At 40.3% G+C, this 27,818-nt stretch overlaps 1 protein-coding gene across 1 annotated transcript in view; it reads right to left on the bottom strand.

Moving 5' to 3' along the window:
* LOC124622736 (sodium- and chloride-dependent glycine transporter 2-like) overlaps positions 1-27,818 on the bottom strand; it is a 467,104-nt gene that overhangs the window by 63,576 nt on the left and 375,710 nt on the right. Inside the window, exon 7 of the mRNA XM_047148526.1 lies at positions 11,361-11,598. Within this exon, the coding sequence (XP_047004482.1) occupies positions 11,361-11,598 (238 nt within the window). The remainder of the gene's footprint in view (positions 1-11,360; positions 11,599-27,818) is intronic.

Genomic DNA, 27,818 nt, shown 5'->3' with positions numbered 1-27,818 from the left:
GTAACGGCTGTACGATACGTGAATGCCATCTTCCGGCCAATAGTGCAACCATATCGGCAGCATATTGGCGAGGCATTCGTCTTCATGGAAACAATTCATGCCCCCATCAGTCACACCTTGTGAATGATATCGCTCGACTAGAATGGCCAGCATGTTCTCCAGACATGAACCCTATCGATCATGCCTGGGATAAAACTGTGTGCCGGACCGAGACTCAAACTCGGGACCTCTGCCTTTCGCAGGCAAGTGCTCTACCCACTGAGCTACCCAAGTATGACTCATGCCCTGTCCTCACAGCTTTACAGCTTTACTTCTGCCAGTACCTCATCTCCTACCTTCCAAACTTTACAGAAGCTCTCCTACAAACCTTGCAGAACCAGCACTCCTGAAAGAAAGGATATTGCGAAGACATGGCTTAGCCACAGCCTGGGAGAAGTTTCCAGAATGAGATGGTTGGTAGAGTACTTGCCCACAAAAGGCAAAGGTCCTGAGTTCAAGTCTCGGTCAAGAACACAGTTTTAATCTGCCAGGAAGTTTCATATCAGTGCACACTCCGCTGCAGAGTGAACATCTTATTCTGGAAACATCCCCCATGCTGTGGCTAAGCCATGTCTCTGCAATATCCTTTCTTTCAGGAATGCTAGTTCTGCAAGGTTTGCAGGAGAGCTTCTGTAAAGTTTGGAAGGTAGGAGATGAGGTACTGGCAGAAGTAAAGCCCGCGAAAGGCAAAGGTCCCAATTTCGAGTCTGGTCCGGCACACAGTTTTAATCTGCCAGGAAGTTTCATATCAGTGCAACTCTGCTGCAGAGTGAAAATCTCATTCTGATGCCTGGGATAGACTAAAAAGGGCTTTTATGGATGACATGACCCACCAACTACTCTGAGGGATCTATGCTGAAACACCATTGAGGAGTGGGACAATCTGGACCAACAATGCCTTGATGAACTTGTGGATAGTATGCCACGACGAATACAGGCATGCATCAATGCAAGAGGATGTACTGCTGGGTATTAGAGGTACCGGTGTGTACAGCAATCTGGACCACCACCTCTGAAGGTCTCGCTGTATGGTGTGGTTTTCATGAGCAATAAAAAGGGCGGAAATGATGTTTATGTTGATCTCTATTCCAATTTTCTGTACAGATTCCAGAAGGCTCGGAACCAAGGTGATACAAAACTTTTTTTGATGTGTGTATATCCTATTGCAGATCACCTTTTAAATTATTCAAAAACTACATCCTTCACCTGAAGTGGGGGAGTGTCAGAGATTCCATCAGCATAACTGCATCCTTCTGTACACACAGCACGATTCACAAGCAGGTTTCACACAGCATAAACTACAAAACCACATAATTATCTATGAACTGGCTAACACATATCAATCTGGAATACTTTAACAAATTTTGTCATCTTCATACCTTGAAATGAGATCTAACCGATCTAGTAATTTTTCATACCGCCTAAGGTAGCTTTCTGTCACCTTTCCAACCATCACTGCCTCTTACACACACCCCTACCCTGGACCAGTTTTCTTGCTACTCATTTCATATCTTCAGAGAAACACACAAAACACTCACAAAAATTTTTGCCCATTCATTTTGTATTCAAGCCACATTACGGTCCACTAATTTTCTGCCATGCCCGCGCCTGCCCCTTCCCCTCTCGTAATTACAAAATTGCACAAAAGGAGTTTGAAGAGCTGCTCACAGCCAGGGTAAATCAATCTTCCAAAAGCCCCTTGACTTCAGCGCTTCACGCCGTTCCCAAGAAGGATGGTTCCTGGTGCTCTTGCAACAATACCTGCACCATACCTGACTGCTATCCTCTACAGACTGCACTAAAGCCTACACAAAAATCCTAGTTGCCCTGGAGGACATTGAGAAAACAGCCATAATCACATCTTTTGGCCCATTCAATAGTGCAATCATGACATCCAGCCTATACAATGCCGCACAGGCATGGCAGCAATTTTTAGACAATATCCTCCGAGGCGCATTGGGATGTTTTGACTGCCTAGATGATATACTCATCTACTCCAGGGACCCTACTGAACGCCACCAACACCTAAATGAATTATTTTCCCTTCTACACAAAGCTGGAGTGATCCTCAGCATGGCAAATGTGTTTTCCAGTCAAGCAAGATTGAATTCCTCAGGCACTTAAGTCTCTGCTGCCAGCTCCCGTCCCTTCCCCAAGACAGTACAGGCAGTAGCAGACTTTCCATACTCTACTACGTCCAAATGGCTTCAGCAGTTTCATCAGCATGGTCAACTCTTTCTGTCAACATCTTAAGGACGTCACTGCCATCCAAGAGCTGCTTACTACAGCACTCTTCCTTGGACCAGGCCATGATTGAGTGTTTTGAAAAAGTAAATGGCACCTCACCAATGTGGCCCTTTTGGCCCACCCAACTGCTCCCCTCACAACAGTGGCAGTTGTGAGCCAGATGGCTGTCAGGGCCTTGCTACAACAATGTGTGGACAACGTCTGGCAATCACTCAACTTCTTTTTTTCCAAGCTCTCTGATGCACAATGCCACTGGGGTGCATATGACCATAAGCTGCTCATAGTCCACAAAGCCATCTGCTCTTTCCGATCTTCAGTCGAGGCACATGCATTTACGATCTTCACAGACCAATGCCCACTCATCTCTGGTTTCTACAGATGACATAAATCAGATCTCACCCAGACCTTTTACGCTACAAGAGCACATTGCACAATTCACTACTGAGGTCTGGCATGCTGCTGGCATCAATAAAATTGTGGCCCATTGCCTTACCCGCTCCTGTGCCATCATCCAACTCGCAGACTATAATTCCATGGCTGCTGCTCAGGAGGGTGACTCGCTGACACCCTTCAGAATGCCGACTCTGGTCTCAATCTCCAGCTAGGATTCATAACCTGCTCTGACCACAAGATCTGGTGTGATGTCCTCTTGGATCCTTCACATCCTGGTGGTTCCACCGATCAACCCTGCCCCTTTCTCCTTCCTGCCTTCTGAAAACCACATTTGACCATGTCCATTGCCTTGCACACTCAGGTAATCCATACTTCTGCCACCCTCATGAAACAACACTTTTTCTAGTTGGGCATTCAACGTGACAGCAACAACTGGGCCCAGTCCTGTGTTCCGTGCTAAGATCGGACAGCATGTTCACTCCCCTGCAGCTGCCTTCCCCTCCCCCCCTCCCCCCCTCCCCCCCCCCCTCCCCTTCCCTTCCCCACACAACACCATTTCATGCACATACACTAAACACTGTCGGCTCACTAACCTCCTCCATTGGATGTTGATATCTGCTAACAATTATCAACAGATTTACATGCTGGCTGGAGGCCACCCCTATCCCTGATATTTCAGCTAAAACTGTGGCTGCAGCCTTCATTCAGACCTGGATATCCAATTTGGAGACCTCCATGACATTAGTACAGATCACAGGCACCAGTTCACCCTGCCTTCTTCTGATCTCCGATGGCCACCTGCGGCTCCAATTTCCACCACACCACCAGCTACCACACTGCAGTAAACAGCATGGTGGACCCATGCCACTGCACACTTAAGGCTGCCCTTACATGTTATTCTCCGAATGGTCTGCTACCCTATCTCTAATACTTCTAGGCCTACAAATCACACACAAAACCACAGTCACTCACCATCCCTGGCAATTTTTTGGAGGCAACCCCACTTCCTCCTGACAGCACCATCCCAGGTTTTGTGAAGCAGCTCCAAGGCTTCATGGCCCAGCTGCCACCAACACCTCTGCAACATCATGGTGAGCATCATACCTTCATCCACCGTGACCTCACAGCACGCTATGGGTGGACACATACCAGCCATCATCTGTACTCAATATTTGGCCCCACCTGGTGCTGCAACATGGGGTCAAGATGTTCTCCATTTGTCTGAAAGGGGTGCAAGAACTGTCTCCATTGACAGGTTCAAGCCAGCCTATGTCCCAGAGGCCTCCCTTCACCACAGCACCACTGAGGTGAGTTGCCCCCACCTACTAATGGCCCCAGTCACAGCACCACTAGTCCTGACTCAAATACAATGCAGGCCAACACTGTCCTCTACACTGTTCCCGACATGTCATTGCCGATGCCGTGTCTGATGCACCCCAGGCCGACGCTGCCTCTGGTTTACCACCAACTGCCTACATGATTGACTCATCTCCCAGCACCTGGGACCCTGAAGTCACCATCGCACTGTCCTTTCACAGCCTCCATCCGATGCAAACATTGCTCTGGCTCCACCACAGGTGCCCACCACTCCTGAAAGAATGCCATCACCACCACCACTAGCACACCAATGGAGCAGCAACACCATTTCAGACGCTCCCAATGCTGCGCACAGGAGATGCCCATGCCCTTCCTTTCACTGGAAACCATAGCATGGTCACAGCAGTGACAACTCGTGCATGCCCCCCCAGCAAGCATCCTGTCAGCTCCAAACAGTCCTCTGCATGGCTAGCACCTATGTTTCCCTCTCAGAAGGGGGGGGGGGGGGGGGCACTGTGTGGCATCTCCTTCCATTTGCCTCCACTTGCAGCAGCAAACGATGGGCTGCACTGACTGTAAACAAGTGAAAAATGCCTACCAGTCAAGGTATTACCGCATCTCCTCAGCAGCCTCACTGATCACTCCCACTGCATGTAGATAATACACTACCAAGCTTTCTCGATGCTACACATGCTGAACTGTTGCTTGGGCAGTCTCTTCTCCCACTTTGATCAGGCACCATCTCCTGGCTGTGCTCTTGCCAGATCGCCCCACGCAATGCCACATGCCTTGCATCGTCATCTGCTGTACTTTGCTGGAGTATGTGTATACAGCACAGTTTTGCACCTGCATCCAAGGTCAGCATTTTTTGTGGTCCGCTTAATGAGAGGAGTGCTACTGCATCTTCTGTGGCATCTTCTCAAGCAATGTTCCCTTGGGAGGCTTCCCTTGACTGTGGCTGTACCAAGCCCGATGTTGGACGTCTGGTTCATCCTGCTGATATCAGCACCTGGAACACTGTGTGCAGTGTGGTGTACATAGTGCAGTGTGAGCCAGGCATGTTTATTACTGTTCCATCCCTGACCGTTTGGCACCCCTTTACTGCCAAGCACATCACTGAAGCGAATCTTCTCATGCTGTCAGGTGACTCTGAACAAAGTACTGCAAACTATGCATGGTCTGCCCTCTTCAAAGACTCTGCCACAAGCAAGGACTCACCTTGATTAAGAGATAGTAACTTATTAAATTTTATTGTAGTTGTTAGCTTCTAGGAATACTATCTCTAAACCAGCTCACATGCCTCTTTTGGCACATCTCATCACCTATTGTTGTCTTTGTTAATTAGCAGGCCTCTTTACATATGTGTGCCCCTAAGGGACGTAGAAGGGAACATTTAAATCATTCCTTCAGGACCTAATATTTTTGCAAGATTCTTCTTTCTCACTTTTCAAAATCTTCTAACACTGTTGTGCATCTTCATAAAAGTGGTGTTTCCAACCCACAGGGGACTTCTGATTTTACAACTGTATTATAATTCCTTAATTTAACATCACTAGAAAGACACTTTTTACTGTAAAGCCATCTAACTTCCATGTATGGTGTTTCCTTCTTTTCAGTTCTGATTTTAATTGCTTCTTTTTCACTTTTTATGTTTATATTTTGACCCAGATATTTAAAGTTGTCTGTTTTTGTGGTGTTGTATACTTGATTTATAAAATTCTTGATGAGTTACTCTAATGGTAATGTATTCTATCTTCTCAAACAATATTTGCAGACCTGCATTTTCAGCTATCTCCTTCAGTAGTTCTAGTTTTTTCATTGCATTGTCTAAGGTTCAATTTATTTCTTCTTTTGATCTACCCAGCTTTGTGAAGTTAATTAATCTTTGGTTTTTTCATTTATTTTCCAATGTCTTATAACCTTTTTCAGAACACAACTGAATAACAAAGATGGCAAATGTCTCCTTATCTGACTCTTGATACAATTTGGAAGGGACTAGATTCTGTGTTTGTAAGAGTTTGTTTAGTTATTTCCAGAGTTTTCCTATCTACTGAAAATTCCTTCAAGGTTTCAAGGAAGGAGTCCATCTATTGAAACATATGCCTTTTTTTAAATCAGCAACTATAAGCACTATTTTTTATTAGATATTTTCATGTAACTAATTATTTGTTTAAGGTTTAGGGTTTGCTGTGGACACGATTTGCTACTTCTAAATTCAGCTTGATACACTCCAGTTTGTTTATCCAACTGAGCATTTAATTTGTGCAGAATGAGTTTCAATAATATTTTGTATTCTAAGGGTAGTAATGAAATTCATCTGTAATTTCTGATATCTGTTTTGACCCCTTTTTTAGAAGTGGGTGAGTTAATGCAACCTTCCAGTTTTTTGAGATTGTTTCAGTGTCTCAGACATAATCTGGTTTTTCTTTTGTAATTCTGATAATGAGATCTTCAACAGATTTTAGAATTTCTGCTGTGAGACTGTCTTCACCTTGGGCTTTATTAGTATTATTATTGAAAGTGCATTTGTGCTTTACCATCTTGTAGATAATTAGTAGAAAATTTTCTGTGCTAGGCTATGAATACATACGGCGAGCAGTATCACATTTATTTACCATTGGTTAGTCACCATTAGTCTCAGGTAATCAAAAATAATGTTTGTTAAATAGTTAGTCACAGTTAATCAGGCATAATTAGATTCAGTTGCAAACAGTCACTATTCATCATCAAATCATAGATTTAGGTTAATAATAATAATAATAATAACCAGTGCTTCCCAACCTTTTTTGGTTCCTGACACCTTTAAAATTTCAGAATTTTTCTGCAGCACCCCAAGTCAAACATTGGTCCCTCCAATGAAACTGAAGTGCACAGTTGGTGCTGTTAGCTTAAAAATATAATTATGAAACATATATTTTAAATTTATAAATTATTTAGTGAACAGATTTACCATTAATATACTTAATAAGATGAAGGAGCTTACTTTTCTCTACACAACTTCTAAAATTGTGGAATCAGATTGAATATATCTATCCTTATTCCTGTTCCACATTAATTTTTGAACATTCAGAACTGCATGGTATATACTTTACAATGGATCATCAACATTATTTAATTGATTTTTATTCATACTCTCTGTCTGTCTTCATTTTTGCAACAGCCCAGGGTATCACAGGACAGATTTGGGAGGCACTGGCTACTGATCTATCATTTTTTACTATTGGGCAATGTCAAATTGAGGTTGATTGTCATATCAGAACTATTGTTAAAATAAATGCAGATTGATGGAACTTCAAATTCCTTAAATGTCACCTTGTTTGCTGAAAATTCCTATCATCATATTTTATATCATCAACACAGGCTGAATGAGGACTTTAAACAACATTTGCAACTTAGTAATAGAAATGTGCACCATTTAGATAATCAATGAATTCAAAAATTATACAGACAAAATGATTACACAGAATACCAAAATGAAGGAGATAACATAGAATAGACAATTAGTAACAGAGCAATTCTAGGAGTGGCATCTAGCAGAGAGGCAATAAGAAGCCTGATAAGAAGTTATCAATCCAGCTGCCAGAAGGGGCTCAGTCAATGGTAAATCTGTCAGTGAACACTTAGTTTGCTTAATGGTTGGAATAGTTTATAGTGAGCTAATGATGTTCACCTCAGTCATTAGAAATAATATTCCAGTTCTGTTTCCAAATGCTTATTGATCATAAATTTATGAGCACATTAATGATTCCCTTTCAGGTTAAATCGAATAAAAATTGGCATAAGCAAAAAGTTACCTGTATGAAATATGTCACAAGATGTAGTTTAAGGGTGGTGGGGGTGGGGGTGGGGGTGGGGGTGGGGGTGGGGAGTGTGTGTGTGTGTGTGTGTGTGTGTGTGTGTGTGTGTGTGTGTGTGTGTGAGAGAGAGAGAGAGAGAGAGAGAGAGAGAGAGAGAGAGAGAGAGAGAGAGAGAGAGAGAGAGAGAGAACTGTGGAATGAGTCAGAATGTGGTACAAGGGTACTAGTGAATTTTAGTGCCAATTGTCTAAATAAGTCAAACATTACTTGACATAATAAATAAAAAAATTATTGGATTAAGTTATATGTAGTGAAATTCTAATTTGAATGGCTTGTATTGTCTGTTATGCAAAGAAAAACAACTTTTTGTTATCAATAAGTACACATTTGGAAGCCACAAAAAATGAGCAGATGTATCTAGATGGATACAAGTTAGTATCACATTGCTGTAAGAATAACATGGAGAAAGAGTGGAATAAAACCCAGATGACAGATCTAAAAATAACTGCACTGAACAGGTCTTCGGGTGCTGTACTTTAGTAATACACTTTCAAACTTATAAGATAGCAGATCAACATTCTAAGGTCCCCAGTGCAAATTGTTTAAGACTTTACTGACCAATCACAGAAAGTACTAATAAGCCTTAGTAGAAGTAGTTGTATGTGGAGATTTCAACAATAATTTCGTCTTGGATTGTTATGACCTAGGGCAAATTGAGTTAATGGTGTGCAGCTTCAGTTTGCACCTCACAGAAGCATTCCCAGCAAGAATATGAACACATACGCAATGGCGATTACCAATTTATTTCTAAATTCAACCATGTCCCATGAAATAGATGTACCCATAATAAATGTTTTATCCAACCATGGTGGTCAAATGACATCAACGAAGCACTCCCATCAATGAAGTTGAACTAATAAGGGAAAAATTAAAATATCACAGGCAGCGTGGCCACAATGGCCAGAGACAGTGGCCATATCTGTGTAGGTTGTGCTTGTGTAAATGTGAGTGTTTTCAGCTTCAGAAGAAGGCCTTTTGGCCAAAACTTTAACATATAATGAATGGTCTTTTGGTTATGCCTGTCTGTGACTCAACATCTCCTCTGATGAGTAGCTGTCTTGGCTTTTTATAACATTACTGTTATATCACAGAAAGGTATACACTGACACAGACTACTCTGCGAGTATTTACAAGTTGAAAAATGGGAAAAATTTTACCAACAGCACACAGTAGACGACAAAATTCTTACACACTATTAATCCTGTTTTCCTTTAAAATTATCCACGGTCAATTAGTGTGGAAGCTAAAAAAAATGGCGGCTAAAATCTAGAATCAACGTATTCTGTGCCAGGAAGGGAGAGGTTAATTTATTACCAATGACTGACCCTAGTCTAGACTTAAAATTACTACAAGTAGTACTGCAAAATTCGTCACTGTGTCATCAAAAATGCAAAAAACATATACAGTGCACATACTAAAAACAAAGCAAAAGACAATTTGGAGTGTTACTAGCTACAAAATGAATAAATCTGATGAGGTGAATGATATTCAACTCACTGATGACAGTACTAGTGAGACAGATGAGACTATATTTAAAGTGCTGATTATTAAATTCAATGAATTCTTACTAAAAAGTACATGAAAACACATGGTCAAAGGATGGTCATCAAAAGGAGATCCGTTAAAACATTTACAAACAGGCATCATATACTCCACCACCAGACATCAGTTTCATTAAATTATTTGTTAATTAGTGCACAGAAAACTTTATGTCACTAAGAAGTAGTTACTGTTCTTGGCATGATGGTACTTCAATCAAAGTCCTAAAAAATATGCCCTTTGAGAGTTATCTCTATAATTGAGTCAAAGCATATTTCCTGAATGATTGAAATATGTGTTGGTAACTTTCATTTATAAAAGCAACAGATCTCTAATTAAAGGCCCATCTCACTCCTTCCTGTATCATCGGAAATTGATATGAAGAAAGCTTACAACAGAATATTGAACCACCTCTCTGAAAATAATATTTTAACAATACCTTGTACTTCTACAAAAACAACTTATGATATCACGTGCCCAGTTACAGGAGAACTAAACAAGATAAAATATTCACCCAGTTACAGGAGAACTAAACAAGGAAAAATATTCTGCTGTCATTTTCCATGATCTAGTCAATAGCTTTGATTGGGTGGATCATAAAATGGTGCTATGGAAACTAAAGGCAGTCCCCTTACATATATGGGGTCCTGTCTTAACAAGAAAACAAAGTGTTACACTAACAAATGATACATCAGGGAAAATACTAAATTCAGTGTTCGGAAACATGAAATACAGTGTCCCTCACTTCTCCTTGCTTGATCTGCTCCTGATCTTGGCTTGGCCTACATAAACAATTTATCTGAGACATTGAAGGATCCTTAAAAATGGTTGCTGACAACAAAATTATACTCACAATCAGCCCAAACATACCCATACCAAGAGAACAGAGGAACATAAAAAGACAGACTCCAACTCTGCACATTATTGTTTGGACAGCAACCAAAAATATTCCATACATGTCAAAATGCTGTACTATTCATGAGCAAGAGGAGATATACTTTCAGACCATTTTGGAAGGGTCACCCAGAACTGCTGCTGAAAAACTTAACAGCCACTCCTATCTCACCACATCTGGATTTGCCAAAATATCTAAAGGAGAACTACGTTTTATCTCAGTCCCATGTAATTTGTATGAAACACTATCCTTGAATAATGTGAAAATTCCTGAAACAACCACAACTCTCTGTTCAATAGTACTGCCAACACTGTGTAGTGACAAACACTACATTTTACCTATAAACTACCACACAGTACTCCAACAATGTCTCATATCAACACTTAACTTCTTTGTTGTACCTGCATTTACATCAATACTCTGTACACTACTGTGACATGTGTGGCAGAGGGTATTCCCCATAGCAGATCTACCAGTTATTGGGCTTCTTCCCATTTCATTCACCGATGGAGCACAGGAAGAATAATTGCTTAAACACCTCAGTGCCCAACTTTACTGTCCACACAGGAGTGATATGTAGGGGGTTGTAATATATTTCTACATTCATATTGTAACATTTTGGTTTATCTTGAAACACTACTTAACTTATTTGATGGTTACAGATTATTTGATTCATTCATATTAGGTGATACATACAACATAACTGAAACAGTGACATTAGAAAATGAACCCATAACCCAAAACCTAAGTCATGTAAAATAAAACACAATTTTGTGAAACACATGGAAAAATGTGTCTTTTCTTGTATAATTATTTACAACATTTCACCAAGAACCACAGTCAAATCAGTAAAAAAAATTACAGGAACTTAAAGGCAAAATGATGATCTCAAGGGCAGGAAATTAAAAAAAAATTAAAATGACTTATTTTATGCAGAAGTGTAAGTTTCTCAGCAGTGCTCCTCAAGATACTAATACAGAGAAACATTGACTGTGAGTCATGAGAAATAATACGCTAATAATACATTTAAGATACACACAGACAAGAGCAGAACAACTGCAAAAGTCTCATACCTGTGAGTCGAGGCCCAGTGTAAGTAACATCACAAAGAAAAGCAAGGACCACAAAGGTGAGACAGGTAAGTGTGTCACCACTTCTGGATAAACAATGAAGGCTAGCCCTGCACCCTGATCCACAACTTTTTTTACTTCCACATTCAACTCATGAGCAAGGAATCCAATCACAGAAAAAATGACCAGGCCCGCAAAGAATGACGTCAGTATGTTTGATATGGCCACAATAAGCGAATCCCTGAAATACGTAAGACATCATTAATTAGGTGTAGATTTAAAGTATACATTTGACAGCAATTTAGCATCTGTCCCTATAACTGTACAACAAAATATATACTTATGCTATACTCTCAACTTACATACCAGAGTAAAAATCTAGTGTATTACATCTTTGATTGGAGTAATAACATGTGAAAGCATTCATAATAACAATATTTGTTGAAATATTGGTTAAATGAAGAAGAGAGAAAACGCATGAAATATTTAGAAACAAACGCCACTGTTGAGATTTTAGGAGTGTCCTTTATGATAATTTAAAAGGAAATAGGAAGGAAAAATTTGTGCAAAGACATTGAAATATGAAAAGCAAAATTAGGTTAATGAATACATTAAAGATATGTAAGGGAAACAGAAAGTAAAAGATTGGGGTTTAAAGTCAAGACTTAGAATTCATGGCACTGAAACAGATAAATAGGGAGGGCTATTGGGCATTCTGTGTAAAATGGGGTGAAAATTAATTACTAATGATGTCAACACAAATGGTCAAATGACATGCTATTTCCTTTATATTACCCTCTATCTGTGATTGCCAATTTCGCATAGAAAATTACTATAGACAACTAATCGGTTCTCCGCATAAAGTATTATAAAATCTCTGGTGCCCCAGTCAAAGAAGCTGTTAAAATGTGGACCAATTAATCAAACCCTCTCATTGAACAACATATTAACAGTTAGTGGTTGCTCAAATGACACTGATGAGCATTAGGAAGTGTTTCAGAGGAACACAGTGGGCTATCTGAAATGCTTATTGAAACTAACACCCAAAACGGATGTAATAACTCATCCAGTAGCTCTCAGATATGATCCTCACAACAACAACAACAACAACAACAACAAAACAGGTCTGCTAATTATTCATGAGAGAAAAAAATCAGTATTGCTGCAAACGTGTGTAGGAAGAGACTGACTGTAAATTTTGAAATGGAATGGCTGGAAAGAAACAAATATAAAGTTCAATGTCTATACCTGAACAACTGAGACAACATTCAGATTTGAATAGGCTTATCTGTTTGATACATATGGTCAAAATTAAAAAAAATTAAAAATAAGTAGAGTAATAAATGGACAAACAAATAAAATAACCAGCATCGTGAAGTGAAAGAATCAAACAAGAACAGACAGACAATTAGGGGTCAGTATGTGAGCATAAACAAGCAAAAAGGAAGAATCAGAAACACAGCTGGCAAGCAAAATTTCAAACCAACAAATACAGCAACAGCACTCTGGTTATTAGAAAGAGATTGGTCAAAAAAGACTATAAACTGACAGTGCCAAAACAAAGCAAGAGTATACATACATCTATGAACTGGTGTGCGAATAGGAAGAACAGAGAAAAAGCAGTATACTAGTGATCTGAATATAAACTAGAGGTATGTGCTGCTGTAAACAGTACATACAGCTACCAACTTGTGAATGAAACCGACCTAAAAAATGCATCACCATGATGTACAAACCCTGCATAGTCAATCCGACATGGCGATAACATGCCGCATAAGTTTTTTTACAAGAAGAATACACCAAAGGAAACACAAGTTAAAGTTTTAGCTGCTAAGATACACTGCAACTATTTAAAAAAAAAATTAAAAAATAAAAAAAACCTCTGAAAATTGCCAGATCGATAGTCCACCAGGGGCAGCCCTTCCATAGCTGTAGCAGACAGCACTTGCACAAAATGGTGGGCATGTATCCTCAATTGATAGTACATCAGTAAAGAGACAAAATGGCACAATGCAATCATGATTTGTACAGTGAATTTCAGTTTCCACTCATAATTTCTCTGACACAACTGTTTACAGTTCTTATTTATTTGAATTTGTTACTCATTTAATATCCATAATAATTAGCTGTTGCCTTTACAGTGTCAGTAAGGTTAACAGTAGAGATAAAACAATTTTCTTTTTGTTTTCTTCATATATGCTTGCTAAAAGCATTTGTCTTTATGCAGGTTCCAGTGTTTTACGTAACTTCCACTGAGGACCTACATATGTATCATTTATTAGTTAATTTCCTGGATGTTCATTCATATGATGTGGACATTTCATTACAAATTGCGGAGACAGTAGAAGATATAGGAAATAACTCTGACAAGTCCATAAATTGTGGTTTGAATGATGATTGTTGAGCTAATTAAAGTCCAGAACAAAAATGCAGTACATTCCTAGCCCAAATAAAACATGTACAGGTAATAACTCTCAATGGCAAAGAAGAGGCTCTAAAGTTTTTGGTTAAATGAAGAAGAGAGAAAACGCATGAAATTAATTGGTGTGCAAAGCCCATTTTGTTTCATAATTACTGATCGTGAATTGTATAAATAGAAGAAAGATTTACACAAGTTCGAAATATACACCAAAGTGAAACTCACACAAGTGTGAAAGAAAAACTATTTGAAAGATTTAGGATTGCTTGTGAGAATTAACACACCTTTACCAAGAGAGATCTATGAGACTGCATGTTGTGAATTGCAAGTGAAATAAATATTAGTCATTTTCAGGGTTTTGCAACCTGTTTAAACAGATTCAGAAAATTATGTGGAATAGGAAGTTGCAAAATTACAAAGTTCCCTTCAAGAGTCAATGTGTGAAGGAGATGTGATTAATAGGTAATACTATAGAGAAATTTGTAGCTGATGTGAAGATCAAGCTCTTTGTTACCCCCTAACATGCTGTGTTTAAAGCCAGTCAGTTATATTTCATGCAAAAACTGTGCATGAGCTGCATTTTATCATTTTGAGTAAAGAGACAGCCATTTGTGCAGTCGATGAATGCTACAACATATTTGCATACAATAATGCCAGTGATAAGTATCAGTGGATTACTATTTACACAGCTTTATATCTGTCTTCAGGAACCTCAAGGAAAATTAGGACAAAAAAATATAAAAAATATTGTTTAGTCCCAATAATCTTGTAACTGACATAGCAAAATCTGGAAAAACGGGAGAGAGTTATTTTCAACATTAGATCTTGAATATCTTCTTACCAGATTCAGAAAATAATTCACTGCTTTTGTTGGTCTCTTGATCTGGACATAATGACATCTCAGTCTGTAAGAGGACAAAAAGACTTAATATAATTCGCATTCCACCTGAATTAATAGTGTGATTCAGACTGATGATAAAGAAATTATCTGACAGTGTAAAGCTTTTTTTTTTAGAAAACTGTTGCACAATACAACTTCTAATAGGTTTTTGTTATTTCCAATTTATCAGTGGAGCAGTCTTGTTAAACTTGAGTCCTTTGCACATTGTCAGTTTGCATCACCGTGTTTTAACAATCTGATCAAGTATGCTTGGAACACAGCACAGTATGCAGATCAACAGGCATGGCCATTTCTTACTCTATGCTAATCCTGCCTAAATAAAATTAGTAATTGCTGTGAAGTGCCTGAATCCATTAATTTTTCTGTCATCGGGCCGACAAATTAAAGTCTCGATTTATGGAAGTCGTCTGTAATGTAACATCATATGCTGCCTTGATTATCTTTCCTTGAGTAACAAGTTTAGCTGTCACTATGAATTGCATGTTGCACAAAAAATTGATGATTTGCAGCATTTCAGGTATGGTTTACATGCTTAAAATTCATGTGCTTGCACTTTGGTCTTTGCACGAGATGGTGCTATGTTCTATTGGTACAGCTGTGTCTGCTTATTTGCCAATTAGCATGTTAAGGCAGGATGAGCTGTATAAACCATTGTTATAAGTGGTTTTTTTAAGTACTTGCAGTGTGCCTTAACAGCTAAAATTTTGACAGTAAATTTCTTTTGGTGTATCTTTCCTCTGTGAAAAATTCCCGGATAAGTGTTGACGTGTCAGACTGAACAACTCCCTTGTATGATTGATGAAATTAATGCACTACTAACAGGTGAGCTAAAGGATATATCAGTAATATGCATTTCTGATCGCTGGCTTAACTCTGAACTAATTCAACATGCAAAAATAACTAATTTCATTTTGTCTTTTCACTGTTGTAGGAATAAAATTAAGCACAGAAGCAGGGTTAGATGGTGATTTATATATTTAGTGAATACAGATTTTAAGCAATGGAAAATCTGGGATGGAACAACAACAACATGAACTACGATATATTGCTACTCACCACAGAGAGGTGGCGTTGAGTGATGGACGGGTAAGTTTAACAGTAGATTGTCAGATAATATTAAGCTATCAGACATAACCTTTCTTCAGATGTAGAAACACATACACACACATTGCCACTGTTGTCTCTGAGTGCTGAGGCCCGATTGTGGTGAGCAGTGATGGTACAGAAGACGTGTTGGGTGGGAAGGGGGAGGGATAGTGGGGTGGGGGAGGGGTAGCAGGGTAGAGGTGGGGGAAGATGTTGTAGTTCTGCCTGTAGGAGTATTAAGTGTTGTATTGGAGACAGGATGGTGGGCTGCTAGGCACAGCATTGGGAGGCTGTGCTAATGGGAGAGGGGGAGGGCCAGAGGAAGTGAAGGAGAAAAGGATTATGCAAGTGACCTTTGGGGAGATAGAAGGCATATGAGATGTTCGAGGTGGATGATAGTACTAGTGAATGTTGAGGCTAGGTAGTTATGGGAATAATAGATGTGTTACAGGGAGAGTTCCGACCTGTGAAATCCACAAACGCTGGTGTTGGTGGGAAGAATATAGATGGCACAAATTTGAAGCAGTAGCTGAAGTCAACCATATCATGCTGTGCAGTATGCAAGTGGGTGGTCTACTTGTCTCTTCACCATAGTTTAGCAATGATCGTTTATGTGGACTGACAGTTTGTTACTGGCTGTACCCACATAGAAGGCAGCACACTGGTTGCAGCTAAATTGGTAGACCACATGGCAACTTTCACAGGTTGTCCTGTCTTTCATGGTGTGAGAAATGCCAGTCACAGGACTGGAGTAGATGGTAGCAGGAGGATGCCTGGAACAGGTACTGGACCAAGGCCTGCCTGCCAATGCCTCATCATGTGAGTTGTGGTGACTAGCAGTCTGTCCTGATTCATATTGAAAATATAGATTTTATTATCCTATCTCACTTAACTCAAATGAATGCCAAAAAGGACTGTCAGACTGCAGCTATAAAAATTACTAAGTTCAACTTGATTACTGCTATAGATTACCAATCACCATCAGGAAATTTTGAACCTTTCCTAAATAAACTGTAATCATTACTAAGAAGTAATTGAAATTGAAAGCAATTTGATAACTTGCGGAGACTTAAAAGACTGACTTTTTATAAGAAAGTAGAAACAAATGTCCCTTTGGAACATCGCTACATCCTACAAATTAAATGAAGTAAATGCTGCTACCTGAGTAAAAGAGAGTGAAAGACATTTGTGTATCAGCTTTACATTTGTTTCTAGTCATGGACAGTTTATACAGCATTTCACTAAAAATTATCAATGTAGCTTTTGTGACAATTTATTTCAAGCATTAAGCTTGAAAGTAAACCACGGCATTGGATACAATGTATCTTTAAGCACCACATGTAGATACTATAATTAGGATAACATATAAAACAGTCCAATGGCTTACTAAACAAAAAAAGTGGTAACAGGTTTATGAACTTACTAACCTAAATGAATAATGTAACACCTTTACTAATATATTAAGTTGTTACTTTCAAATTGCATTTCCACAGAAAATTATAACCATAAGGAGCAGTTTATTAGGTTGATGCATTATTTCATAGTGTTTTTGTTTTGCATGTTAGTATTCTTTTTGGCATGGGTTTATTTATTGATTGTAATTTTTTATTTGTACTTCACTGTTGCTATTTGAATTTATGTGTCACCATTTTGTCATTTGGAGGTAGTGAGTGGAGCTGAAGAGACTAGAAAATGGAGTGCCAAGTGGAAAAATCTCAATATTTCCAATATATCTTTCTGTCTGAGTTCAGCTGAGGGCTAACAGCAGTGGAGGCAGTATAAATATTTGCATTGTGTATGGGGATAATGCCACTGGAAGGATAGAGTATGGCAAGGAAATGGTTTTCTCATTTTGAGGAGGATCATTTTGACATTACTGACTCTCCTCGTTCGGGAAGACTTTCAGGGTTTGATGAAGACCTTTAAACACATTAATCCACAATGATCTGTCTCACTGTACTCAAGACCTGGCAAATGTGATGAACTGTTATCTTTCCACCATTGTATGAAATGGGGAAGATTCAACAACTGAGTGTAAGGGTACTACATCACAAAAATCAAAGGGTGGCCATAGATGCATCTCTCCTTGCTCGTCATCAATTGGCTCTGACTATTTCTACCCTGTATTGTTACTGGTGTTGAGAAATGGTGTCTTTGCGTTAACACAAGGAAAAGAAAGCAATGGTTGGGCCCAAACAAAGCAACAACTGCCCTTACAAAGACCTGCATGCATCCACAAAAAGTATTGTTACGCATCTGGTGGAACAGCAGCAGGGTGGTGTGCTATGAATTGCTTCCCTGAGGTGTAACCTCCCCTACTGATATTTATTGTCAACAACTGAGACATCTTGCAGATGCAATCCAAGAACAATGACCAGTAAGCCTGCATGAAGTAATGCTACTCCTTCGTCATGTCTGCCCGCATTCTGCTAGACTGACAAGAAACACCACACAGCAGTTGGGTTGGGAAGTAATTTCCCACCCACCTCATTTGCCTGAATTTGCACCTTCAGATTACAGCATTTTACACCCTTTATCAAACAGCCTTCAAATAACTTCCTTACTGGATGAACATGAGCTCCAAACATGGCTCGATGAGTTCTTAGCCTCAAAACCATGTGATTTCTACAGTCACGGATTTGAAAAGTTACCCCAGCATTGGCAGACTTTTGTAAATAGTAAAGATGAATATTATCAATGACTAAAGTCTCTTTTTTGTGCAGCTTATAGAAAAATTCTATGAACTTATGCAGCAATCTAACAGAATAAACAGTTGGTTCACAAGGGAAATAGTGGTTCATGTAAGAAGAAGAGACTGCTACATAAAATGTGCAGCATGAATATTTTCCCGCTTGAATTAGACATATGTCAGAAAAAATAATTCATAAAGATATAAGTAATTTAACAAATAAAGCAAAGGTCATGTAGATGGTTACAAAAAAAGAAACTTGTGATAACAGAGGATCATATAAAAATATAACATTAACACAAGAAAATAAAAAAGTAACGAACTCCTAAGAAGTCGCTAGCATGTTTAACCTCCTTTGCAGTAGCTAACATATTTAACCATTTTTTCACAGGTATTCCAGATAATATAAAAAATTAAACATAATTAAGAACACCGTATAATATAAATAGTCTATGAATATTTATGAAATACATCAGCAATGTCATACAAGATGAATTAGCAAACACAATAAAAGGATTAAAATGCCCAACTCTTCTCTGATGGCTACACTGCAACAATCTTAAAGAGGAGTGCTCTAAACTCAGCTGAGCCATTTACACACTTATATGACTGCTCACACCAAGCACGCACTTTCCTTCACGTATTGAAAATGTCTAAGGCAATTATAATTTATAAAATATATGCAAGAGATAATGTACAAAACTAAATGTCCATTAAAACTTCCTCTTGCATTTCAAAAATAATATTATATATATATATATATATATATATATATATATATATATATATATATCTGGAATTTGCAAACAATATTAAAATCCTTTATAATGAACAACATGGATTCAGAAATAAGAGGTAACAGTAACTAGCACTTAGGGGTGCTTTAATTGTATGCCAAGTGAGACAGACGTGAAACAGGAATCAACAGTAGTAGTTATTGAATAATTGAAAGCTACTTACATAGTCAATTATAAGATTGTGTTGTCAAAGCTTGAAAAGTACTGAACAGTATTCAAGGTCTGTTCAAAAACTGGATCCATGCAATCACAGTTGACACTTCCAAACTTTACAGAAGCTCTCCTGCGAACCTTGCAGAACTAGCACTCCTGAAAGAAAGGATATAGCGTAGACATGGATTAGCCACAGCCTGGGGGATGTTTCCAGAATGAGATTTTCACTCTGCAGCAGAGTGTGTGCTGATATGAAACTTCCTGGCAGATTAAAACTGTGTGCCCCACCGAGACTCGAACTTGGGACCTTTGCCTTTCGCGGGCAAGTGCTCTACCATCTGAGCTACCGAAGCACGACTCACGCCCAGTACTCACAGCTTCACTTCTGCCAGTATCTCGTCTCCTACCTTCCAAACTTTACAGAAGGTCACAGGAGAGCTTCTGCAAAGTTTGGAAGGTAGGACACGAGATACTGGGAGAAGTAAAGCTGTGAGTACCGGGCGTGAGTCATGCTTCAGTAGCTCAGATGGTAGAGCACTTGCCCACGAAAGGCAAAGGTCCCGAGTTCGAGTCTCGGTCAGGCACACAGTTTTAATCTGCCAGGAAGTTTCATATCAGCGCACACTGCACTGCAGAGTGAAAATATCATTCTGGAAACATTTCCCAGGCTGTGGCTAAGCCATGTCTCCGCTATATCCTTTCTTTCAGGAGTGCTAGTTCTGCAAGGTTCGCAGGAGAGCTTCTGTAAAGTTTGGAAGGTAAGAGACGAGATACTGGCAGAAGTAAAGCTGTGAGTACCGGGCGTGAGTCGTGCGTCGGTAGCTCAGATGGTAGAGCACTTGCCCGCGAAAGGCAAAGGTCCCGTGTTCGAGTCTCGGTCGGGCACACAGTTTTAATCTGCCAGGAAGTTTCATATCAGCGCACACTGCACTGCAGAGTGAAAATCTCATTCTGGAAACATCCCCCAGGCTGTGGCTAATCCATGTCTACGCTATATCCTTTCTTTCAGGAGTGCTAGTTCTGCAAGGTTTGCAGGAGAGCTTCTGTAAAGTTTGGAAGGTAGGAGACGAGATACTGGCAGAAGTAAAGCTGTGAGTACCGGGCGTGAGACGTGCTTTGGTAGCTCAGATGGCAGAGCACTTGCCCGCAAAAGGCAAAGGTCCTGAGTTCGAGTCTCGGTCGGGCACACAGTTTTAATCTGCCAGGAAGTTTCAACATATATGCCAGTTGAGACCAAATAATGTCTAGAAATCAGTTGGAAAGACACTCTACCATTTTTCCAGAGCTAGACAAGTGCACGCAAGTGTTCTTAAGCATGCAGAGCCTAAGCCATTACAGCCACCATATGATGGACAGTATCCAGTAGTCAGTAGGGCCAGCAACATCTTCCACATAATGATCAATGGTACACCCACCAAGTCGCATCAAGTTTGATCAAGCCAGCTTTTCTGGATACAACAGACATTACGATGACCAATGAGTGCAAACCAGAGAAGATAGAAAATCAGCAGCAAGAGGTGTTCTTGTGCTCCATGAGCACCACAGGCAACCAGGCACTGCGACACCAAGACCAATGTTGAGGATTACTATCCTTCTCCCTGTTAGAACCACTGACTCACGTGACACACCACCCGGTGTCATGAAACAAGTAGTTACAAGGGATGGACCATGTGTGAAATTCAATCTACAGTATTGTTAGCAATAAAGGGGGGGAGTCATGTAGCAACCTGTTCAGATGTTTTGTCCTTCTAAATTTACCAGTATGAAATGAGTGTTAAGATACAAATGTGTCGATAGTGAACATTTGTTGTGAATGAGCCTTAATTTTTTTTTTTGTTTGGTTGGGATGACATCTGTCAAAGATATTTAGTATACATCAAGTCATGGAACAAACAACATCATATGTTTTCATCGTGTCAACAATGTTGAATTTTGTAACAGAAAGTGATGATTTGCGGAAAGCATTAACTTTTTGTTTTAATTTGAAAGAAAGTGCTGCAGAGTCACATCGAATGCTTGTTGAGGCATATGGTGATCATGCTCTATCAGAAGCAACTTGCAAAAGATGGTTTCAATGGTTCATAAATAATGATTTTGATGTAAGAAACGAAGAACGTGCAAGACCACCAAAAAAGTTCGAAGACGCCGAATTGCAAGCAATATTGGATGAAGATGATACTTTGAGTCAGAAACAAATGGCAGCAATGCTAAATGTTGCACAAAAAACAATTTCTGACCGTTTGAAAGCTACAGGAAAGATCCAAAAGTGTGGAAAATAGGTGCCACATGAATTGAATGACAGACAGATGGAAAACCAAAAAACCATTTGTCAAATTTTGCTTCAAAGACATGAAAGAAAATCAACTTTGCATCAAATTGTTATGGGCAATGAAAAATGGATTTACTTTAAGAATTCTAAACGGGAAAAATCATGGGTTAATCTGGGACAACCATCAACATCGACTGCAAAACCAGATCGATTCGGCAAGAAGACAATGCTCTGTGAGTGGTGAGATCAGAAAGGTGTGGTGTATCATGAGCTTCTAAAACCCAGTGGACCTGTGGATACTAATTGCTACAGACAACAAATGATCAATTTGAACTATGCATTGATTGAAAAAAGACGAGAATGGGCCAGAAGACATGGCAAAGTAATTTTTTTACACGACAATGCACCTGCACACAAAGCAAAACTGGTTCAGGATACTATCAAAACACTTGGCAGGGAGTTGCTACCCCACCCGCCGTATTCACCAGACTTGGCACCTTCCGACTACCATTTGTTTTCATCAATGGGACACATTTCAATTGGCGTGGTGTCCACAAATTGCCAGAAAGGTGGTCAAAATGTATAGAAAGCAATGGTCAGTACTTTGAATAAAATGTTTTTACTTTTCAATCCAAAATTAGTGTTTCATTTTCACAAAAAAACGCTCAATTCATACTGGTACACCTGGTACAGTGGTGCATAAATGTTCCTTGCAGTGACAGTTTTAAACTATACTGATATAGTTGCTCTTTGATTTACATTTCTGTTAGGTATTCTGTGTTTTACATTATGCATGCATTCATGTTTGTACAGCTGTAAGTTGCTATCAAGTACATGTGGGAATAAATGTCTTATTTTCTCCACATTACCCACAAGTTCCTCCCATACTGTTCATAAGCAAGGAGTAGGCACCAAGCACATTATTTCTGGAAACTTATCAAAGTACAAAACTGTCCAATTTCTGTCTGCAGAGCACTTCTCTTTATTTGCAAATAACCGGCTTCAGGCCTTTTACCCATTTTCAAATCATTCATTGTAGTTACAGAGTAACTTTTTGATATGGAATTATGAGTTCACAGTCATAACTCACTGAGAACTTACAGCTCCATATCGACAAGCTATTCTGTAACTGTAACAAATAATGATTATTTGAAAATAAAGTGAAGCAGTCTGCAGACTGGAATTGAACAGTTATGTATAAATAAGGATTGTGGACACTTTGTAATGAAGAATATGTCTAGTTTTGATGAACTTATCAGAGTATAATCTAAATAAATACGGTCTACCTTAACGATCAGTAATGGGACCCCTTCTGTTCGTTCTTTATTAATGATTTGACATTATATGTGGATGCTCAAAATACCATCTTATTGTGCATTTTCAACTTTTCATGGAATAATGAATAGTCCAAAAATTTTGGGCATGCAGCTGCGCAAATAAAAAAAATAAAATAAAAATTTTATTTTTGTGGCTGCATGCCCGAAATTTAATGGACTACCATCTTATTTGTTGTAGGCACCATAATTCTGCTGAAATGTAAGGGAGAGCTATCACACTAAAATTCCACAATGCTCTAAACAAGGATATGTGCATCCCATTTACCTTTATCAAAGATAAACCAGTTTGTATGATGGTAATCCCAAAAGTAAGGTCTCCTATTTTTTTAATAAGTACGTAGACCTGTTTATTTCTACAATGGTTTACATCAGTTTACAGCTTGAACATTTAGCTATTTTTCAAATAATCACCATTTCTGTTGATGCATTTTTGTAGATGCTGTGGCAGTTTTTGTATATCCATGTCATACCAGCCCACCACCATGCTGCGAAGAAGGATGCTGCCACCGGCGTGATTGTTGCTTCGTCTCAGATGTAAAGTGGTACAGCCAGGTTTTGCCACCTGTGACAATTGAGTCCAGAAAGTTGTCCTGTTTGGCTGCAAGGCAGCGAAGAAATGCGCAGGAAGCATCAATTCATTGCCGCATGTGGTCCTCAGTCAGCATGTGTGGCACCCATCTTGTGCACACCTTCCGGTAGTTCAATGTTTCTGTTAAAATTCTGTGAGCGGTGCTTCGGGAAACCTCAGGAACCAACATGCAGAGATCATCCAGGGTCATCCGCTGATCTTCATGCATGCTTTGCTCAACCTTCAACACTGTCTCCTCAGAAATTGACGCTCCTATGTTCATCGTGAATTTCGATCTGACCAGCTGCAATCTCTCTACACCACTTACGAACATTTTTGACATCCATGCACGACTCACCATACGCTTCCGTCAATTGGCGATGGATTTCAATTGGCGCAGTGCCCTTTGTGTTCAAAAACTGAATAACTGCGCGCAACATGCATCGGGAGCTCCGTTCTCAATGGCTGCCAAGCCAAGACAGAGCCTCAGTGCGGTGTGCACATGTTTATACACAGTGAGTGAAGCACTCTTCATAACAGTGTGAACAACTGCCACACAAACAGAGTTCTGTACTTATAAAAAAATAGGAGAACTTACTTTTGGCATGACCCTCGTAACAGCACATAATCCAAATTCTTAGGATTATGGTTGAAAAGCAATGCAAAATGGGATAAGCATATAGAACACCTGAACATAAAATTGAGCAAGACCTGCTACCTTCTTTGCTCAGTATAAGACTGCTGTAGTGAGGAAACAGTAGAGACTGCGTATCATACCAATTTCATTCTCATCTTAAAAATACAGGGTGTGCATAAAGTCCGGGAACACTTTCAATTATTTATTGCACAAGAACTAAACATTGTACAGATGTCATTCATATTGCATTTTGAAGAGAAACTCTGAAAGTTTTTCTTTTTAATAACATTCGATATGCAAACTGTGAGTGACCTGACAGATGTCAATAAAGTAATCTACATCTACATCTACATTTATACTCCGCAAGCCACCCAACGGTGTGTGGTGCAGGGCACTTTACGTGCTACTGCATTACCTCCCTTTCCTGTTCCAGTCACGTATGGTTCGTGGGAAGAACGACTGCCGGAAGGCCTCCATGCATGCTCGAATCTCTCTAATTTTACTTTCATGATCTCTTCAGGAGGCATAAGTAGGGGGATGCAATATATTCGATACCTCATCCAGAAACACACCCTCTCGAAACCTGGGCAGCAAGATACACCACGATGCAGAGTGCCTCTCTTGCAGAGTCTGACACTTGAGTTTGCTAATCATCTCTGTAATGCTATCACACTTACCAAATAACCCTGTGATGAAACACGCCACTCTTCTTTGGATCTTCTCTATCTCCTCTGTCAACCCGACTGGTATGGATCCCACACTGATGAGCAATACTCAAGTATAGGTCAAACGAGTATTTTGTAAGCCATCTCCTTTGTTGATGGACTACATTTTCTAAGGACTCACCCAATGAATCTCATCCTGGCACCTGCCTTACCAACAATTAATTTTATATGATCATTCCACTTCAAATTGTTCCGTACGCATACTCCCAGTTATTTTACAGAAGTAACTGCTATCACTGTTTGTTCTGCTATCATATAATCGTACAATAAAGGATCCTTCTTTCTATGTATTCGCAATACATTACATTTGTCTATGTTAAGGGTCAGTTGCCACTCCCTGCACCAAGTGCCTATCTGCTGCAGCTCTTCCTGCACTTCGCTGCAATTTTCTAATGCTGCAACTTCTCTGTATACTGCAGCATCATCTGTGAAAAGCTGCATGCAACTTCTGACACTATCTACTAGGTAAACATTCCACGTGGGAAAAATATATCTAAAAACAAAGATGATGTGACATACCAAACAAAAGCGCTGGCAGGTTGATGGACACACAAACAAACACAACCATACACACAAAATTCAAGCTTTCGCAACCAACGGTCGCTTCATCAGGAAAGAGGGAAGGAGAGGTATAGACGAAAGAATGTGGGTTTTAACGGAGAGGGTAAGGAGTCATTCCAATTCCGGGAGCGGAAAGACTTACCTTAGGGGGAAAAAAGGACAGGTGTACACTCGCACACACACACATATCCATCTGCACGTACACAGACACAAGCAGACATTTGTAAAGGCAAAGAGTTTGGGCAGATATGTCAGTCGAGGCGGAAGTAAAGAGGCAAAGATGTTGTTGAAAGACAGGTGAGGTATGAGCAGTGGCAACTTGAAATTAGCAGAGGTTGAGGCCTGGCGGATAACGAGAAGAGAGGATATACTGAAGGGCAAGTTCCCATCACCAAAGTTCTGACAGGTTGGTGTTAGTGGGAAGTGTCCAGATAACCCGGAAGGTGTAACACGGTGCCAAGATGTGCTGGCCATGCACCAAGGCATGTTTAGCCACAGGGTGATCCTCATTACCAACAAACACTGTCTGCCTGTGTCCATTCATGTGAATGGACAGTTTGTTGCTGGTCATTCCCACATAGAAAGCTTCACAGTGTAGGCAGGTCAGTTGGTAAATCACGTGGGTGCTTTCACACGTGGCTCTGCCTTTGATCGTGTACACCTTCCGGGTTACAGGACTGGAGTAGGTGATGGTGGGAGGGTGCATGGGACAGGTTTTACACCAGGGGCGGTTACAAGGGTAGGGGCCAGAGGGTAGGGAAGGTGGTTTGGGGATTTCATGGGGATGAACTAAGAGGTTACGAAGGTTAGGTGGACGGCGGAAAGACACTCTTGGTGGAGTGGGGAGGATTTCATGAAGGATGGATCTCATTTCAGGGCAGGATTTGAGGAAGTCGTATCCCTGCTGGAGACCCACATTCAGAAACTGATCCAGTCCTGGAAAGTATCCTATCACAAGTGGGGCACTTTTGTGGTTCTTCTGTGGGAGGTTCTGGGTTTGGGGGGATGAGGAAGTGGCTCTGGTTATTTGCTTCTGTACCAGGTCGGGAGGATAGTTGCAGGATGTGAAAGCTGTTTCCAGGTTGTTCGTGTAATGGTTAGGGATTCTGGACTGGCCGAGATTCGTTTGCCACAAAGACCTAGGCTGTAGGGAAGGGACCGTTTGATGTGGAATGGGTGGCAGCTGTCATAATGGAGGTACTGTTGCTTGTTGGTGGGTTTGATGTGGACGGACATGTGAAGCTGGCCATTGGACAGATGGAGGTCAACGCCAGGGAAAGTGGCATGGGATTTGTAGTAGGACCAGGTGAATCTGATGGAACCAAAGGAGTTGAGGTTGGAGAGGAAATTCTGGAGTTCTTCTTCACTGTGAGTCCAGATCATGAAGATTTCATCAATAAATCTGTACCAAACTTTGGGTTGGCAGGCCTGTGTAACCAAGAAGGCATCCTCTAAGTGACCCATGAATAGGTTGGCGTACAAGGGGGCCATCCTGGTACCCATGGCTGTTCCCTTTAATTGTTGGTATGTCTGGCCTTCAAAAGTGAAGAAGTTGTGGGTCAGGATGAAGCTGGCTAAGGTAATGAGGAAAGAGGTTTTAGGTAGGGTGGCAGGTGATCGGCGTGAAAGGAAGTAGTGCTCCATTGCAGCGAGGCCCTGGATGTGCGGAATATTTGTGTATAAGGAAGTGGCATCAATGGTTACAAGGATGGTTTCCGGGGGTAACAGATTGGGTAAGGATTCCAGGTGTTCGAGAATGTGGTTGGTGTCTTTGATGAAGGATGGGAGACTGCATGTAATGGGTTGAAGGTGTTGATCTAAGTAGGCAGAGATACATTCTGTGGGGGCTTCGTAACCAGCTACAATGAGGCAGCTGGGATGATTGGGTTTGTGAATTTTAGGAAGAAGGTAGAAGGTACGGGTGCGGGGTGTCGGTGGGGTCAGGAGGTTGATGGAGTCAGGTGAAAAGTTTTGTAGGGGGCCTAAGGTTCTGAGGATTCCTTGAAGCTCCGCCTGGACATCAGGAATGGGATTACCTTGGCAAACTTTGTATGTGGTGTTGTCTGAAAGCTGATGCAGTCCCTCAGTCACATACTCCAGACGATCAAGTACCACGGTCGTGGAACCCTTGTCCGCCGGAAGAATGACGATGGATCGGTCAGCCTTCAGATCACGGATAGCTTGGGCTTCAGCAGTGGTGATGTTGGGAGTAGGATTAAGGTTGTTTTAAGAAGGATTGAGAGGCAAGGCTGGAAGTCAGAAATTCCTGGAAGGTTTGGAGAGGGTGATTTTGAGGAAGAGGAGCTGGGTCCCGCTGTG

This window comes from Schistocerca americana, chromosome 7, assembly GCF_021461395.2.
Source record: "Schistocerca americana isolate TAMUIC-IGC-003095 chromosome 7, iqSchAmer2.1, whole genome shotgun sequence".
Taxonomy (NCBI): Eukaryota; Metazoa; Arthropoda; class Insecta; order Orthoptera; family Acrididae; genus Schistocerca; species Schistocerca americana.
The sequence above is the reverse complement of the archived record's forward strand: the minus strand, read 5'-3'. Positions and strand labels throughout refer to the sequence as shown.